General features: G+C 46.1%; 1 protein-coding gene across 1 annotated transcript in view; it reads left to right on the top strand.

Annotated features, from left to right (window-relative positions):
• Positions 1-16,529, top strand: part of TEX2 (testis expressed 2) — a 79,596-nt gene that overhangs the window by 46,754 nt on the left and 16,313 nt on the right. The window contains exons 6-7 of the mRNA XM_087826297.1: positions 7,087-7,233; positions 11,330-11,429. Coding sequence (XP_087682423.1) covers positions 7,087-7,233; positions 11,330-11,429 — 247 coding nt within the window. The remainder of the gene's footprint in view (positions 1-7,086; positions 7,234-11,329; positions 11,430-16,529) is intronic.

Below are 16,529 nucleotides of genomic sequence, written 5' to 3'. Positions count from 1 at the left end.
GGAGAGAGCAAGAGAGAGAGAGACAGACAGACATCGATTGGTTGCCTCCTGCACGTGCCCCAGCCAGGGCCAAGGATCGAGCCTGCAACCCAGGTACGTGCCCTTGGTAGGAATTGAACCCGGGACCCTTCAGCTGCAGGCTGATGTTCTAACCGCTGAGCCAAACCGGCTAGGGCAACAAACAGGTTTTAGAACATAATTTCCTCAGTGTGTGTTCCATGTACTTTTTGTATCATGTAATCACTGGGGTCTCTGGGAGCCCAGGAGGGCTGGGAGACCCTGATGGCCAACAGCCCAGCCTCTCAACCCAGTGTTGCTGGGGTAGGGGTGAATTTCTAGTACAAACCTCCTTTCCAGGAAACATTTTTTTTCCTTTTCTAAGTTTCATGAAAATCTAAAAACCACATTGTACTCCTGGCTCTCTTAGAGTAGGCAGGAATCATTTAATCTTTTCTTGATAAAGACTTAGTACAACAAACGGAAATCCAGGCCTGTTGTCATGCAGGGCTGCTGAGGTCAGAAGGCCTTTCTCCCCCAGTCTGAGCCTTCCCAGACTGCAGACTGCAGCTTTCTCTCTCGGTTGTCGGTTGGTGTGGGCATGTATTTTTCTAGCTGGCTTTTCCTTGAGCACCTATCCCCATCTCCCACCTCCACCCTTATTAGTTTAGTCATTCTAACCTACATGGGCTAGGCGACCAGAGAGCCAGAATTGTGTGACCAGAGATAAGCCTTTGAAAGAAGGGCGTTTGAAGAAAGCGCATGAGTTTCAGTGCTGGGCTTTTGCATGTGGCCTGCCTGAAGCATGTGTGGTCATGACCTGGCTCTCGTGATCTGGTAGTTGAGATGGTCCTGAATAAGGCATAGGTGTGTGTTTTAGTTATCTATGACTGCGTAACAAACAGCCCCAAAAGTAGTGACTTAAAACAATAATTATTTTGCTCACAGATTTGTAATTTGACTAGGCTTGCAGTGAAGGCTTCTCTTTGCTCCGCACAGTGTGAGCTGGGGAGGCTGGCTGGGGACAGGCAGGAGGATCTGCTCCTAAGATGGTTTACTTCCAGGCCTGGCAAGTACATGTTCGTTGTTGGATAGGAGCTCAGGTAGGGCTTAAGGGCTGGGGGCCTCAGTTCTCCTCCATGTGGCCTGGGCTTCTTTCAGCACAGTGACTGGGTTCCAAGGCAAGTGTCCCTAGAGGAAGAGCCATGCTGACACTATTGCCTTTTATGACCTAGTCTCAGAGGTAAATTAATGTCACTTCCATTGTGCTCTGTTAGTCAAGGCAGTCACAAAAGCCATCCCAGTTGCAAGGAGAAGGGCAGAGATTCCACCTCTTTTTAAGGGAATAGCGGATTTTCGGAAGAACATGTGGGATGTGAAATACCATTGCTACCATTTTTGGAAAATAAGATCTGCTACAGTGTTCCTGCACTACTTTTATTGCTTTTCATGCTTTCCTTTATAAGTGAGTGGAGATAGTTCTTTCCTAGTTTTGTTTCTTATTAATTATGCAATTTAAACAAATAAGGACCTTTCCCCCATCCTTGATTTCATTTCCTTGTTTTGCGCATGTAAAACATTAACATGGTTCCAGAAATCAAAGCTGTACAAAGACATACTCAGAAAAGTGGCATCTCCCCCCCTTCTTTCTATTCCCCCATGCCATTTCTACTTACCCTGTCTGAACCGGTCTCGCTAGTCTCTGGTTTATCCTTTCTGGGTTTACTTTTCTATTTTACTTAAAGGGTAGCACACTATGGCTACTCTGTTGCACTTTGCTTTTTTTTCACTTAGCAGTGCATTCTGGAAATCACTCCACATCAGTTCATACCTCTCTCCCTCTCCCCTTATTTGAAACAGCTGCAAAGTACTTACTTCATTGTGCAGATGTTCCATAGTGCATTTACTCTCTCTTACATGGACATCTAGGCTGTTTCCAATATTTTGCAATTATAAACCATGCTGTGATGAATAATTTTGTGCATGTGTATTCTTGTATTGTTGGGGATGTATCTTCAGAATGACATCTTAGAGGTGAGATTGCTAAATCAGAAGGTAAATGCATGTGTGGTTTTGTTAGATGTTGCCAAATTCCCTCCATAAGGGCTACACTTGTTCATTCCCACCAGCAATAAGAGTGCCTGTTTCCCCATAGTCTTGCCACATGTGGACCTCTTGGGTGTGTAATTAGTGCTCATTCCTCCTGCCAAAGACAGGGCCAGGTTATTTCTTAGGGTCCATATTGCCTCTGATATCATGAGTTAAGAGGGACTTAAAGGACTCAGAGACACAAAGGAGCCTTTGACATCTCTTCAAGTTATACTGTCACTTCGTCCGTGTTGACAACCATCAAGGGTAGCATGCCCCACCTCTTTCATAAAGGGAGCTTGGGACACAGCTCCAGCCTTTGCCCCAACTTCTCCCGTTCCCACCCACTACTGCCTCTTACAGGCCATGGTCAAAGCATCTTTTACCTGAGAGCTCCAGGTCTAATGGCAACTAATGCTAGACTGCTTAGGAGCCAAACCAATATGAAAAACACCAGTAATATAACTTGTAAATATAGACTAGATTTGTATTAAACAGTGCTAAAATACTTTGGGTGGTTGTTTTTACCCATAATAATTAAAAACATGCTCAGGGGATGCTGAATATTGAAATCACTTTGGAGCTCAAAGTTTGAATTATAAAATACCACTATTTGGGGAAAAGGGCCTGGTTCTGATGTTGAGTGGTTAGTGACCAGTTGCTGAACCCTGACTTGTCCTTGTGACTGCTTTGTCCCTCAACCACAGGCTGTGCCAGCTTCTGAAGTCTCCAAACACCTGTAATCTTGGCACCATTTTCTCTCTTCCCAGTCAGCTTAACCTCCAGCTTAGTGAGAGAGACCATGAGCTTTATCATCTTGTTGAGGTAGTTTGCTTGGTTTCAGAAGGAGATATATATATAGGTATCTATAGATATATATATAAAAGACTGAAAGGAAATACAGTAAAAATGTTCTTAAGTAATTACATCTGGATATGGGATTATGGGTGTTTTCCACATGAATATGCATTGCTTCATTGTTTTTATAGCCAGTGGCCCTGGGGGAAGGGCCTTTGTTGTACCTTCTCCTGGACCAAGCAGCCCTTTGTGAAACCCTCAAGTGGCACCAGATTGTGTGTGACCAAACGTTAGGATCGGAGGCAATAAGCTCTCTTTGTAACAAAAAGCCTGGGCTGGTCTCCTGGCCATTTGCAATAGGAAAGGTTACACCACACGATTAAGTGAGTCTCTCCTACTTCACTCTGGAGGCTGGTGTTTAGCAAGATATACCCCAAGAGCTGCTCAGTTATGGTGGCCTCCTTCACCTTCAGACCGCTGGCCTCCAAGCTGCTTTGCGGAAGCCATTTTTAGAAAGTGCCCTTTGTAAATGTACGTATATAGTTAAAATGGTGAAATGAGTTGTCTTCTCACATTCCTTCCTGCAGCCAAACAGGAGAATTAGGAAGCGTGTGCCCATTTATTCTTTAAGCTCTTTAATGTTTGTGACATTCGTTGGAAGTGAGTTTTCTCGCAGCCTGTTGAATGCAGACTTTGTTGATAAAGCTGCTTTAATGCATTCTGAATGTTTGCTGCTCATGGATTTTTCTTTGTTCCCAGTCAGTCTGTGGAGAGAAGCCTGAATTAGAAAAAGGAACTGTTGAAAACAGAAAACACCTGCTTGTCAGTTATTTTAGAAATTTGTTTCTACATCATATGCCTTTGGCTTAGACATAAATTGGGAAATAGCCTTTGTTTCTTGTCTCTTTTTTTGCTAAACCTGTTTACTGTGAATAACTAGGGTTGTAAAGAAAGGTTAATAAAGGGTAGACTGTCCCACTTGAGAAGGGAAAGTAACCTACTCTCTTATGTAGCCTACAAATCTAAGGAAGACATGCAGTACCCTTATGTGGGCAGCAGCAAGGCCCTGCCTGAGTTCCCGGGGGAAAGAGAGCATTGTCCTTGGGTGAGTGTTTACTGAGAAGTCTACATAGATAATCTGATGTGACTCAAAGGCAATGACCTCAGAAAAGCTGGACCAGATCCCCTTGGGGGCAGAGTGCAGGTGTTCAGACAGAGAGGAAAGTGATTCCATATAACGTGTACAAGTTGTGGCATGACTGAGGGCTTGCCCATCACAGACTTCCGCTCTTCCGTCCAGGACCCAGTGGTGGAAATGCCTTGGTTAATATCAAAAGACATCACAGCACTAGAAAAGCACAGAGAGAAGACTCTCCAGCCATTAAAACAAGTGAGGCAGAATCATGTCTTCTGAAATGGAATGATCAAATGTATTATTATTATTGTTCAAAATATTACAGATGTCCCTTTTCTCCCCATTGATCCCTTCCACCCTGCCCCAACATGCATTATTTTTTAAACTGTCACCGGAAAGGGACTGGGATTGAGGCGGGTCTGCCCCGTCAGTCTGGAATGTGTGGTTTCTTGACTTTGTGTAAGAAATATTTCATAACATGAAATATTTATGTTTATTAAAGCTGTGGACAGTGAAAGAAAGGAAAGGCTTAAGAGAGAAGAGGCAAGATCACAGCAATAGCAGTGAGCCTAGACTGGGCAGCATGGATTCAGGAAAGGAAATTACAGAGGCAAAAAGAGGGACCTTGGAGACAGGTTCAGGGAGTTAGCCCAGGATGAGCTGCCACTGCCTGCTACTTCCTGCTCCCTGGTTGCAAGTCTTATGGGGACATTAGAGTGTAGGAGAAAGAAAGCAAAGATACACGCCTGAGGAAAGATGTGGGGGTGGGGCATAGTCCTGCTCAAGAGAGAGTATGCATTGGGTCTTTTGTCTTAAGGGTTTTTATCTCTTTCCTAAAGGTGGAAGTTTTAGGGGAGGTCTTGGGAGGGTCTCAACAATATTCAACAGCTTTCCAGGTGTGTTTTTTAATATACTGATACATCAAAAATGAGCTTATAGGGGAGTTTGGGATCATTCTCTGGTCAGCTTCACTGCTTTGCTTTTATCTTGGATTTGCCTGGTTCTAATTGGATTTTTTGTTATTTATTCCCCTGACTTCATTGGTTCTGGGTTTTGGCTGGCACTAATAGTACTAACTGGGTCTCTGTTCTCTCTCTCCTTGACCAGGGTGATTTAAGCCACTCACTCTCTGGTTGGGGAGGAGAGGTGTAGACATCTGCTCGTAAGTGTCCTTGGTTAGGGAAGATAAAATCTTGCAGTTATATTGCAGGCTGTTAATTGCTTGGCCTTGTTTAACTGTTTGTCTCAGTTTCCCTCATTCCACTTGTCAAGGAATTTTTCTAGCTTCTTACTCTCCTACCTCAAAACCAGAGTTTAATATTTTTAAATGAGACTCACCAACATTTTAAGGGAGACCTTTGAAAAAACACACATTTGAAGGATTTCTAGAACATAAAATAGCTCCCCTTAATGCAGTAACATTAGGCTGAAAATGCAAGTGAAGCCCTCCCCAAAGAGAAAGACAGCACAAGCTCTGACAAGACTTGTGGACCGCTGGGTGCTGGGCAGTCGGCTGGGCCCTGCACAAGCTCAGTGACCGGTTCACCTGGTCAGACCCTCAGAACTCCAGGCTTCAGAAAAGTCACACATAGGTACATGCCATTGACCTTTGAGGTCACAAGTCATCACATCCCCAAGTGTCAAATCTATGAGCACCAAGCCGCCGGTGTACTGTGCCCCTGGCTTAGGCACACAGCTGCAACTTGAGCACAGCCACAGCTGCCCACAGGACATCGCACTGGTGTGAATGCACATGTATGGAGTGTGGAGACGATGAGGGTGTCTGGTGTCTGTTACTGCTGCAGGCGACCCCTGAGGACAGGACAAATACATTTATATAAACCATAGAAGTGAAAGGGTGAACAGCTCACAGATTTCTGCATTTCTAGTTCTTTTGGTCTTTGCTTTCCAAGGCTAATTGTTTCTGTAAAGTTACAGTCTGATTAGAGACCTCAGCATAGGGAAATGCCTGTCACGCCAGGAGCCAGTCACACCCCCTTCCGCCTTCCCACAGGACCCAGCAGGTGGAGATCCGGGAGAGGGAGGCTGTGTGTGGCTCTGCCAATAAATGAGGGGCCTCAGGCAAGGCACTGAACGGCTCGGAGTCTGTTTTCTTATCCCCAAAATAGACATAAAAGTTCTGTCTTTCTGGGGTATTGTGAGGCATAAAAGAGGGAACCTGAGGAGGAGTCTTATCATAGGGACTGGTGTGGGCTCAGTGGACAGCAACAGTGACAACGACGACCACCAAGCATTACCTGCATTAACCCCCTAACTTCACCACACTCCCATAGGTGTCACTGCTGCTTCTCCCTGTTCGCACTCATTAGGCCGTGGTCCAGCCTCGTTAGCCTTGGAAACTGGAGACTAACCGAGGTTTGCTCTCCTACCTTGCACACTGGCTGTGACAGATGTTTTAGATGGATTGTCTCATGTGGATGTGAGGCCCAGGTGACAAGAGCTACAGGAATTTCACCAAATTCCTGAGAGTGGCTCTCTAATGCAGGGCTGGGGTTCTCAACCTCACCTGTTCGTTACATCAGTGAGAGACATTCTAACATCCTTGATACCCACTGAGGTTAGCATGTCTGGTGTGGGACCCAGGCATCAGTATTTTTAAGCACTCCCCTGCCCCTCACCCAAGAGAATAGTGAGTCACAGAATCAGGCTGGTTGTAAGAGTCCTGGGCACTGGAAACTGTAGGGCTGCCTGGTGAGAACCAGCCTGACAGTTACTCATCCAGGGAGCCTGGGCCGGAAGAAAGGTAGGCAGACGTTTGATCAGTACCAAGCTGATTTGGGGGGCAGGGCCGTTCGGGTGAGCTGTGGTATGAAATATTAGCTGCTTCACAGGAAGACTGGTAGGAAAAGAAGACGGGAAGAGGGCTTTTTATCTGCGATGGTGGCTTTTCTTTCTTTTACTCTTCACTGACATAATGTGGGGCTTGTAATTTATAGAGAAGAAATACAACTCGTGGTTGCTGATCCTTCAGTGACCCTGTAAAAATAAGCACCTGTCTTGCTCTCCAGTTGCTTCCCAGCTAATTTTGGTCTCATTTCTTTTGCCAGTTGCCGGAGGCCCCACTGTCTGAGGAGGAAGAACAAGAGGCCTGGGTGAACGCCTTGCTTGGAAGAATGTTTTGGGACTTCTTAGGAGAGAAGTATTGGTCTGATCTGGTGTCTAAGAAAATCCAAATGAAACTCAGCAAAATAAAGGTATTCCAAAGTCTTCAGTTCCGGAAGTTTTGTACCATTATATCCTCAGTGAAAAATAACTTGGTTTAAAGCATGTAACATATGAGAGTAGTAAGTTCTTGTCAAACAGTGTATCTGGGCTGTGACCTTGCCATATGACTAATTGTATCTGGGGACTTAGTGATTGTTCACTTATTTCTGTGTGCCCTCATTTTTATCCGTTCTAGGTGATAATCCAGAATTTGGTTTGGGAAAATGTGAGCTTCTGTAGCTCATGTTTGTCATATAGACTCTGTTATCTGTAAGTTAGTATTTCCGGAGCCCACCCAGCCTCACGGTCTGTGCCACACAGTATATGCTGAGGAACATGCCTCATTACTTAAGACCTCTTTCCCATGTCCTGTTCCCTCTCCAAGCTGAGGAAGTTAGCACTGCACTCTAAATGTGTCTGGGCTTGACCTTTACTTCTGGCCAGATGGTATTTTATTTTGGACTCTCTCTTTGCTGAAGAAACAGCCTGGTGCTGATTTAGACCCACTTGGAAGGGAGTTTAAACTGCATAAGGATTCCTCATGGTGGCCACCGGAGGACTCACTTAATACCACCTTTGGCAACCAAGAGACCTTGCTTAGGTTACTTAGAAGTAAGTTTTTGAACCCAGCGAAGATCCAGCCAAGGAAGGGCCCCCAGATTTTCACTGAGGTGGTGCAGTCAGTAGGCTAAATCAGTGGGTCTTTGGGGTCATAGGTACCTTTGAGAAGCAGAAACAGATGGGTCCTTTCCCTAGAAAAAAAGCACAGTGACACAGAATCTTGCCCACGACTTCAGAGAGTTCAGGGACTCCATGTTAGAAGACTGTGAGCCGAGTGAAACTGCAGAGAAGGAAAGCGTGGGCATGGAAGAGCTTTGATTTGATTTTTGGGTGAGGAACAAGCTCTGTCTTCCTCCCAAGCCCCCATGAAGAGAATAGGCTGCCTCCTAAGCTGAAAGAGCAGATTTCGAAGCAGGATTTGGGGCAGGGACTTGGGAGCCCTCTGTTGAAAAGGGTCAGTCTGTGTGTGTCCTTTAGGTGGGTTGAGGGTTGAACCCACCCTACTCACCAGGATCGTGGGAGGGGAGTGGGAAGTGGCAGTGACCATCCCAGGATTAGAGGTGCGAGACCTGCAGTCCACCTGGAGCTCACTCATCCTTCTTGGTTTTGGGAGGTGGTAGAGGGCTTGAGTTCCCCGGTCAAGGCACATAGCCAGGCCGGCAGTTCTCTTTCCCTAGAGACTGTCATGGGCCCTTCTCTGAGCAGGAGTGCTGTGGGTCCTGGCAGGGTGTGACAGAAAGCAGGGCATGCCTGAACTCCAGATGGGACTCTGCTCTCCCTGTAACACACGTTCCAAAACAAACAGACAGGGCAGTGTCCACGGAGCCTCTGCCCCCTGGGTGGAAAATGGTGGGTTCCCTCATCCCAGAGGAGTTGAGGGAAAGTCTTTTATTTTCATTCTCTCACTTCGCTCGTCTTGTGGGCTTTTGCAGTTCACAAACTGACACTCCCTGTGTTATTTGAGGTCAGAAGTGCTGGAAGGTTAGGATGGAGAAAGGGGGCCAGGATCCAGTTGCATCAGCCATTCAGAGGCAGGGACAGTACTCGCTCCATTGCGGCCTCAGCGCCTTCACCCTGACCTCAGCTGCTACCCACAGACCAGAGGGGACCATGGCAGTGGAATATCTGAACCTGCCACCACCCCCGCCAAAGGAACTCTTATTATTATCAATAATAGATATCTGTGGAAGAGCTATTCCTTTTGTAGTGAGTGCTGGTTAATGGCAAGTCAAGAGCCAGAATGGCTGGAGGGGCCTGAGCTATTCCCCATGACAGAGACCTCCCTCTTTCCTGGTAGCCTATGAAGGCCTGACATTCAGAGAACTCTTTGCTGGCCTTGCCCTGCAGCCTCAGATGGTCAGCCTTGCGCATGATAATTACTCACTTTGAAAGAGCAGCCCCGTGTGTATATGGTGAATGGTGGGTTTAAAACAAGCTGAGTTTCTGCCCCAACAGCAAGTATACCCTTGGCCTCAGCTGGCTGCTCTAACACCGCCGTGGGGCTCTCAATAGTTAGGGCCTCTGTGCCGTCTCAGCAAATGCTGCTGTTGCTGCTTATAGCTGCTAACATGCCCCCCCCCCCCCCGAGAACGTCTCACACGCCTACACGTACAGTCCCTGGTTGGGTTTACTCAGGAGGCTAAAGAACATGCAGTCAGTGTCTGTCACACTCTGGTGCCCTTCGAGTGGGCAGAAGAGAGGTTTTGGTTGAAAAGAACAGGAGGAAGTGTCCTTTCCCGGCCTTTCCTACAGGGGAGGAAGGAGGCTGCTCCAGGGCCTGGTCCTGAGAGTTTTGATCGAGATCAGAGATGTGGACAAGGAGGGGATGGGGGCGAGTGAGAGATGTTCTAGAACCTTAGAGTTGGGTACTTGGGTGAGTAAGGAGGTAGCCAGACCCTGCTGCTGATCCCCGCCCCCCCATTCTGCTTACTGGTGATGAGAGCCCACCGTACCCTGCGGAATCTTTGTCAGTCCCCAGTTCCTCCAGTCCCCTCCTTCATCTTAGGTCCTCGCAGGACTGCAGGGTGTAGGATGGGATGGGGTGGGAGGCTGGACAGGCCGCGAGGAAGGACAGCATGCCCCTGCTTCAGTATTCGCTCCCCTGTCTCAGTGTTGGACCCCTGTCCCCAGAGAAACCCAGCACGCTCCTGACACTGGGTATTAGAACGACAAGAATAGACCAGAAGGATGGGGGTGCGGCAAGGGCCCAAGACTTTGGCTGCATTCTTGGCCAAGTAGCGTTCTGTAGGCTGATTCAGAGGCCAAGCACATAGCATTGATGCTTCGGAAAAAGCTTTTCCAAACACAGGAACCACCAGCTCGGGTGTAGGTTTGAATACTGACTGTCTCTAGGCATGTTTTGTCCATCACAGACTTCATAACCTCTTTACATTAACCCCTCCCCACTGCAGAAAATCAGAGATGAAGTTCTCTGACTGGGGAATCCTGAAAGTATGTAGGTTTCTCTGCAGAGAGACAGCTGAAGAGGCCCAGTCAAAATAGGCTTTAAATTCATGCCAGATGTTTAACGTAACTTTACTTAAAAAAAAAAAGATTCTAAATTTTACAAAATTATTCTAATGTTCAAATGGAGAAATACTCATGAGAATTAGAAAATTCTGGGGGAAAAGAAGAGGGTCTTGCCAGGTTTTAAAATGTACTATAAAGCTACAGTAATAAAAGCAATTTGATACTAGTAGACAACAGGGTGCTCAGTCTCCGGTGTCTTGGGAATCTCATATTTAAAGGTGACTAATTACTGGGGGGAAAATTAAAGTAGATCCCTAATTTACATCTTACACTAAAATTAGAAATGGACAAAAGATTTTTTTTAAAGATACATACAGTCGAGGTAGAAGAAATATAGATGAGTTAATTTTGAAATCTTGAGGCAAAGTAGGAATTTCTAAGCATGATATTAATACTTTTATGTTATTTCCTCTGGAGTAAATTCCTACTGATACTGTATTAGTTGGGCTCCCACTCAAATGCAGGAACCTAAGGGGAGAGTTGAATAAAGGGAAGATTTATGAATGTGTGAGTTTCTATAGAGAAACCAAAAGGGACAGTGCAGCAGCCCAGGCCTGGAGCAGTGGGGAGGGCTGCCTGTCTTAGCAGGAGCTGTGGCCTTTAACAGAGAGAGGGGACAAATGCCAAACAGTACTCTTCTCTGTACCTTACCTCCCGGTACTGGCCTCCTCAGCCACCAAAGCCAACGCCACCCAGGCCCCAGACTCCCTCTCTCCCGCTTAAGTTTCTCTATAGCACTAACCACTCTCTGAAGTTGTCTACTTACTTACCTGTTTCCACCTCTCCAAGATAAACCCCGTGAGAGCAGGGACCTTGCCTGGCTTGTCCACAGCTCTGTCCGTACTACAGTGCCTAGTATGTGGTATGTGCTCAATAAATTTGGGTTAAATAAATGTGTCCCCAAAACCTTGACCAGCATTCCTTCTGAGAGTATGTTGAATTCTAACATTTACCAGGGTACTAACGTTTCATTCATTGTTTACTTCTTTCCTCCAGCTCCCCTACTTTATGAATGAGCTAACTCTGACGGAACTTGACATGGGGGTGGCTGTGCCAAAAATCCTTCAGGCCTTCAAGCCTTATGTTGATCACCAAGGTAACTCTTAATTAACTTTAGAGAGGAATGACACTTATATGAGTATGAAAATGCCTCCATCACTGCAGACAATACCAAGGCTTTGTGTTTGGAGGGGTTTGGGGACTTTTAAAATCATGTATTTCATGTTGGTTGTCTTTGTTCTTAACAGCCAAAGCCTCAAACTGATGAGGATAGATCAGGACTCCCCCTCCTATTCCTTCTAGTCTCTCAGACCCTTAAAAAGTCCTCCCTCAGCCCAGAGATGCTTATGTGCCCATTGGGGCCTGAACTTTTGAGTGATTTAGACAACAGTGGTTGCAACCCTTGCGGGGTGAGAGGCAGTGACAGGGTTTCAGTCTCTCTCCCCCCTCCCGGCCTCACATGTGCATCTGCCCAGCCCTGAACTCTCTCCAGCAGCTCCTCCTCTCTGTGTATCCACACCTTTACCTCGCCCCAATTTCCAGCCTCCATATTCTTTGATCTCCATGTTTTACATCTTTATGTTCCTTACCACTCCTAGTAGGCTCTTAGGTGTTTGAAAAAGGAAGATGTATTGTCAGGCAATATTTTGAGAGTAAGGCTCTCTGCTGGAGGAAGGTTCTCAGATTTGATTTTTAAGACATGCTACTGACACATTATTTACACCTACTTTTGTGGGTTGGGGAAGAAAGAGTTGATTAGAATGCATAGAGAGTTTAAATAAATGTAAAGACTGATGTGTATTTTGTGGCACGTAGTTTTAATAGGACCTTGATGGAAAATTTAACACATGGGAGTTTGGTGAAAAGAGTAAGCCAGGGTGGCAAGAATAGTCCGTGGGCAGGCAGGGAAAAAAACCTCCCCATTATGGAAGCAGCTGACTTTCATTCTGTAATGTCCCTTTTCAAGCGAACCTCTTCCCCCTAAACTGGATTTAAGTTATTCCACAAATGCTCAGGAACAAGGTAGGGCAGAAGAGAATTACAACTTTTTAAGAGAGTGATATTTGTTTTGAAGTAAATGTTTGGAAAATTTAGAGACTCCAGCATCTATGCGTGACTCTATATGGCTGTATCAGATGGCTTTTGAACTATATTTAGTGAAATCATTTCCTCTGTTATAAACATTTGATATAAATACAAGGGTTTTATTTCTTAATACTACAGTTAGCAGCCCTATCTCTCCAGCAGTGTTTCAGCTGACGGTGAGCCCATATCTTCATGTTTTGAGCTTCTCATTGATTTCAGAGAAAGGTAGACCCAAGTATTATTTGCAAATTCGGAAGTCCACCTAATACTGGACTTTGAGATCCCCTATAACCACTTAAGTATGTCTATACTTTTTTTTTTTTAATATATCTTTATTGATTTCAAAGAGAGGAAGGGAGAGGGAGGGGAGAGAGAGAGAGAAACATCAACGATGAGAGAGTCGTCATTGATCGGCTGCCTCCTGCATGCCTCCTACTGGGGACCGAGCTCACAACCTGGGCCTGTGCCCTGACTGGGAACCGAACCTCGATCTCCTGGATCCTAGGCCGACGCTCACCCACTGAGCCACGCCGGCCGGGCAGTATGTCTATACTTTAATAAATCCGAGTGTGCCTGGGTTTGGTTAATTTCTGGTTCACTAAGAGTAAAACTAGAAAAGATTCTTTGCAAATGATTTAGCTCGAGCTCTATTAACCACATGTGAAATTTTACATCATCAGTGCGTTCAGTGTGTAGCTAGGATCTTCGCTCCGTGTAGGCGTAAAGCACTGCCTGCCTTCCTCTGCCTCTAGCGGGCTCTCGGCTCTGGGCTCTGGGTTGCCCTTTGCTCTCTGCCTCTAGGAATTGACTTGTGGGTAACAAGCTGGTAAATGATCAGCTAACATAACCCTTCTGAGGGTCGGGCTTAAAGAAAGTAAATAATACATGTACAAGCTCTGTTTTCGAATGCATTAGCAGTCTCTTATCTCAGAGCCGAATTTGCCCTTGGTTGAATTAGTAGAAATTTCCAGCGAGACGGGAACAGTGCCACAGCTGGGCTTTACTGCATCTAAGAAGTGTCCCTGTGCCTTTGAACTCTGCAGCCTCATGGGGCAGCTCTGAGGGAAATTCACCAACCGTCTAAGTCTGCAGTCTCTTTCCTGTCCCTCTGAAGAGAGACATTTCACTACATCAGTGATTTTCAACCTTTTTCATCTCATGGCACCCATAAACTAATTACTAAAATTCTACGGCACACCAAAAAATGCATTTTTTGCTGATTTGACAAAAAAAACCCAATTTTTATTCATTCACACTGGATGGCTATTGTGTTGGCTGTTGTCATTTTCGTATTTGACAATCAAGGGAAAAGAGGTCAGTGCCCCTGACTAAATAGTCAGGTGTTGCGTGTTTTAAAAATTCTTGCGGCTCACTGGTTGAAAACCACTGCACTACATAGATCAGAGCTTTAATCCACTTGAGGCTTATTTAACTCCTTTCAGGGCAAATTTTAGAGATCTTCCTGCTTGTGTAACAAGGGAGGAAAGGAATGATAAAGACATAAAGTCTGTGGGTTTTAAAAGTTTGACCAAATTAGGTTTTGCCAAGTCTGCAAAGGATACAAGTGGTGGTAAAACAGAAATGAACACAGAGGAAATACACATTTTGGATTCCATTGCTAAGGGAAACTCTTCTTTTAGGGAATTAAAATCAGGAGTGACTTGCTACAAGGGACTCTGAAAAGCAGAGCTCACCTTCCGGGGAAAGCAACCCAGGGTGAAGAGGCTTTAAAGCTCTCGGGAGAGGCACTTCCTGTGGGGTCCCCCCACACATACCTTTTTTTTTTTAAATGTTTTTCTAACTTGTGCTTGTTAGTTGGAGGCACATGGCTTAGGAGGGATATTCGGTCCAGAGCTGGTTGGATCACTCCATTCTCCAGATGGTCCTCTTGAGGCAATGGCGTGGTGGCTCTGGGCGCCAGCTCTGGGGCCGGACTGCTGGGTTCACAGCTGACCCATCCTACAGTTTCAGCTGGCAGACCCTCCATGCAGAGGAGCAAAGTCTGTAGTTTCTCTGAATAAAATCACACATTGGCTGTGTTTGGCCTGTCCAGACTACAGCCAGTCTCTAGTATAGTTAATAAGGTTAAACTGCCACCTTCCCCAGGGCATCTTCACTCCCCACCAATGGCAGGTGGCTGGAAACCAGCTTGGGACCTCCTGCCTTATCTCTGACTCCTCCCCACTCCACATACATCTTTAGCCATGGAGTGTGTGTGGGTCTCTTCTCTTCCCTTCAGGACACACAGTGGGGTCCAGAATCCTTCCTCTAACCCCACCCAAAACTGGCCTCCCCTTCCCACCCCTTATTCCCACTCAAGCTGCTGTCTCTAGGGCCAGGCCTCTGGGGTCCACGAGGCCACCCCTCCTAGCCAAGTTCTTTCCCGTTTTATTAACTCTGTTAGGGTAGGTAATGTTTGCTCCTTCATTTATTCAAACTGGACTGTTTAGGAAAGGTAAAAAGGAACATATTACCCATCATCCCACCATTCAGAGACAGCCAAGGTTACCTTTTTGGTACATTTGGTACATTTTTGGTATATCTCTCCTAATAGTCTTTCCCTTATTCATTTAGAACCAAACATGTAAAGAATTGGGCAGATAGACTTCACAGACTTGGGAGGGCAGTCAGAGATGACCTAGCCAGACCCTAATGTATTGTAGATGTGTGATGTGTAGGCCAAAGCCCAGAGTGGGTGTGGCTTGCCAAAAGTCACCCAGCAGCTCGCCTTTATCCTGTTCCGTAGCACGTAGCCGGAGACTCTCTGTGAGCCCTGGCTCCCCAGCCAGGCCACCTGCGTTTGGGCCCTGCTGCTTCACTGTCCCGTGGTGAGACCTCAGGAAGTTAGCCAACCACTCAGCCTCAGTTTCCTCATCTGTAAAGTGCTGTCTCCCTTGTTCAGTTGTGGTGGAGATAAATTGTTTCATGTTAAGTGCTCAGAGAGGACAGGTGGAACTTAGTGAGCCATCAGTGTTTTCCTCTGCTGCTGTGTCACAAAGCTTTGTTAGTAAAAAATTCTGATGGGGCTTAGTGGGGACCTCGTCTTTTGGCCAGGTTTTCATGTTCTGTGCCTGGGACCACTGTCAGAATGAAGCAAGGATGTGGACTGTGCTCCTCAGGTTCAGATTAATTCATTTAGTCTTCAGGATGTTTGCTGCTTGTATTTAAGTCTGCAAATAGTCATCGAGCATCTACCATGGGCAATGCTGTACTGGTTTTGCCCTGTTTCAGGATACCCAACTAACAACCCACATTTCAACTGAAGGTGTCACATTCTGTGGAAAGATTCCCATGACCAATAGGAATAGGAACCTTGTCTGTCTTCAGAGACAGACAAGGTACCCTTACTCATGACTGATGGTGTCCACCGTCTACTACTCCTACCACTCATCTTCTGGACTTAACCCATCGTGCCTGGTGCCTTACCCAGTGCTGGGACTGAAGTTGCTCTGCCAACTGGGTGTTTCAGAAACCAGAACCAGAGTCAGGCTGTGACCTACCCATTCCTCCTGTAGCACCCTTGTCAACAGTTAGGAGAGCAGCTGTCCAGGACTGAGCCCAGCGACAGGGCCAGTCCGTGGGACTTGGCACTGACAGGAATGGTATGCATGCTCTCTAACTAGATTGTGTTGCGAAAGAAAAATGACTTATTATACAAAGGGAGAAAAAAGACCCTTTTGTGGATCTTGGTGGGGTGTAGAGGTAGGAATGGGGAGATTGATTTGCGACTATGACCACCTTGGAAGGCAGTTACAGGTAGACTAAGCTAAAAATGACACCTATCCTAAAAGACACAGCCAAATACAAGGAATGCTAGTTTACTTTGGTATCTGAGCAATATGTCACCAGTCTCTTTGCCAGGGACAAAGCAGTCACTGGTGAGTTCTCCTAAGAGCAGAATAACAAACATCTGCTCTTGGAAATATGTTATTAATGTTCCATTTGAGAAGCTTTGTTCCTTGGATGCCAAATCTTGACTTTCAGTGTGAAAATCAACCACTAATAGAGACAGAGGAAATGGAGGAGCAGATAACATGAGGGCCAAGCTCAGGTGAGCAAGGCTTAGCTTCTCACAACTCCTGAGCCGCAGGTGCCGTGTTAAACCTGGTCC

This window comes from Miniopterus natalensis, chromosome 17 (assembly GCF_054644295.1).
Source record: "Miniopterus natalensis isolate mMinNat1 chromosome 17, mMinNat1.hap1, whole genome shotgun sequence".
Taxonomy (NCBI): Eukaryota; Metazoa; Chordata; class Mammalia; order Chiroptera; family Miniopteridae; genus Miniopterus; species Miniopterus natalensis.
The sequence above is the reverse complement of the archived record's forward strand: the minus strand, read 5'-3'. Positions and strand labels throughout refer to the sequence as shown.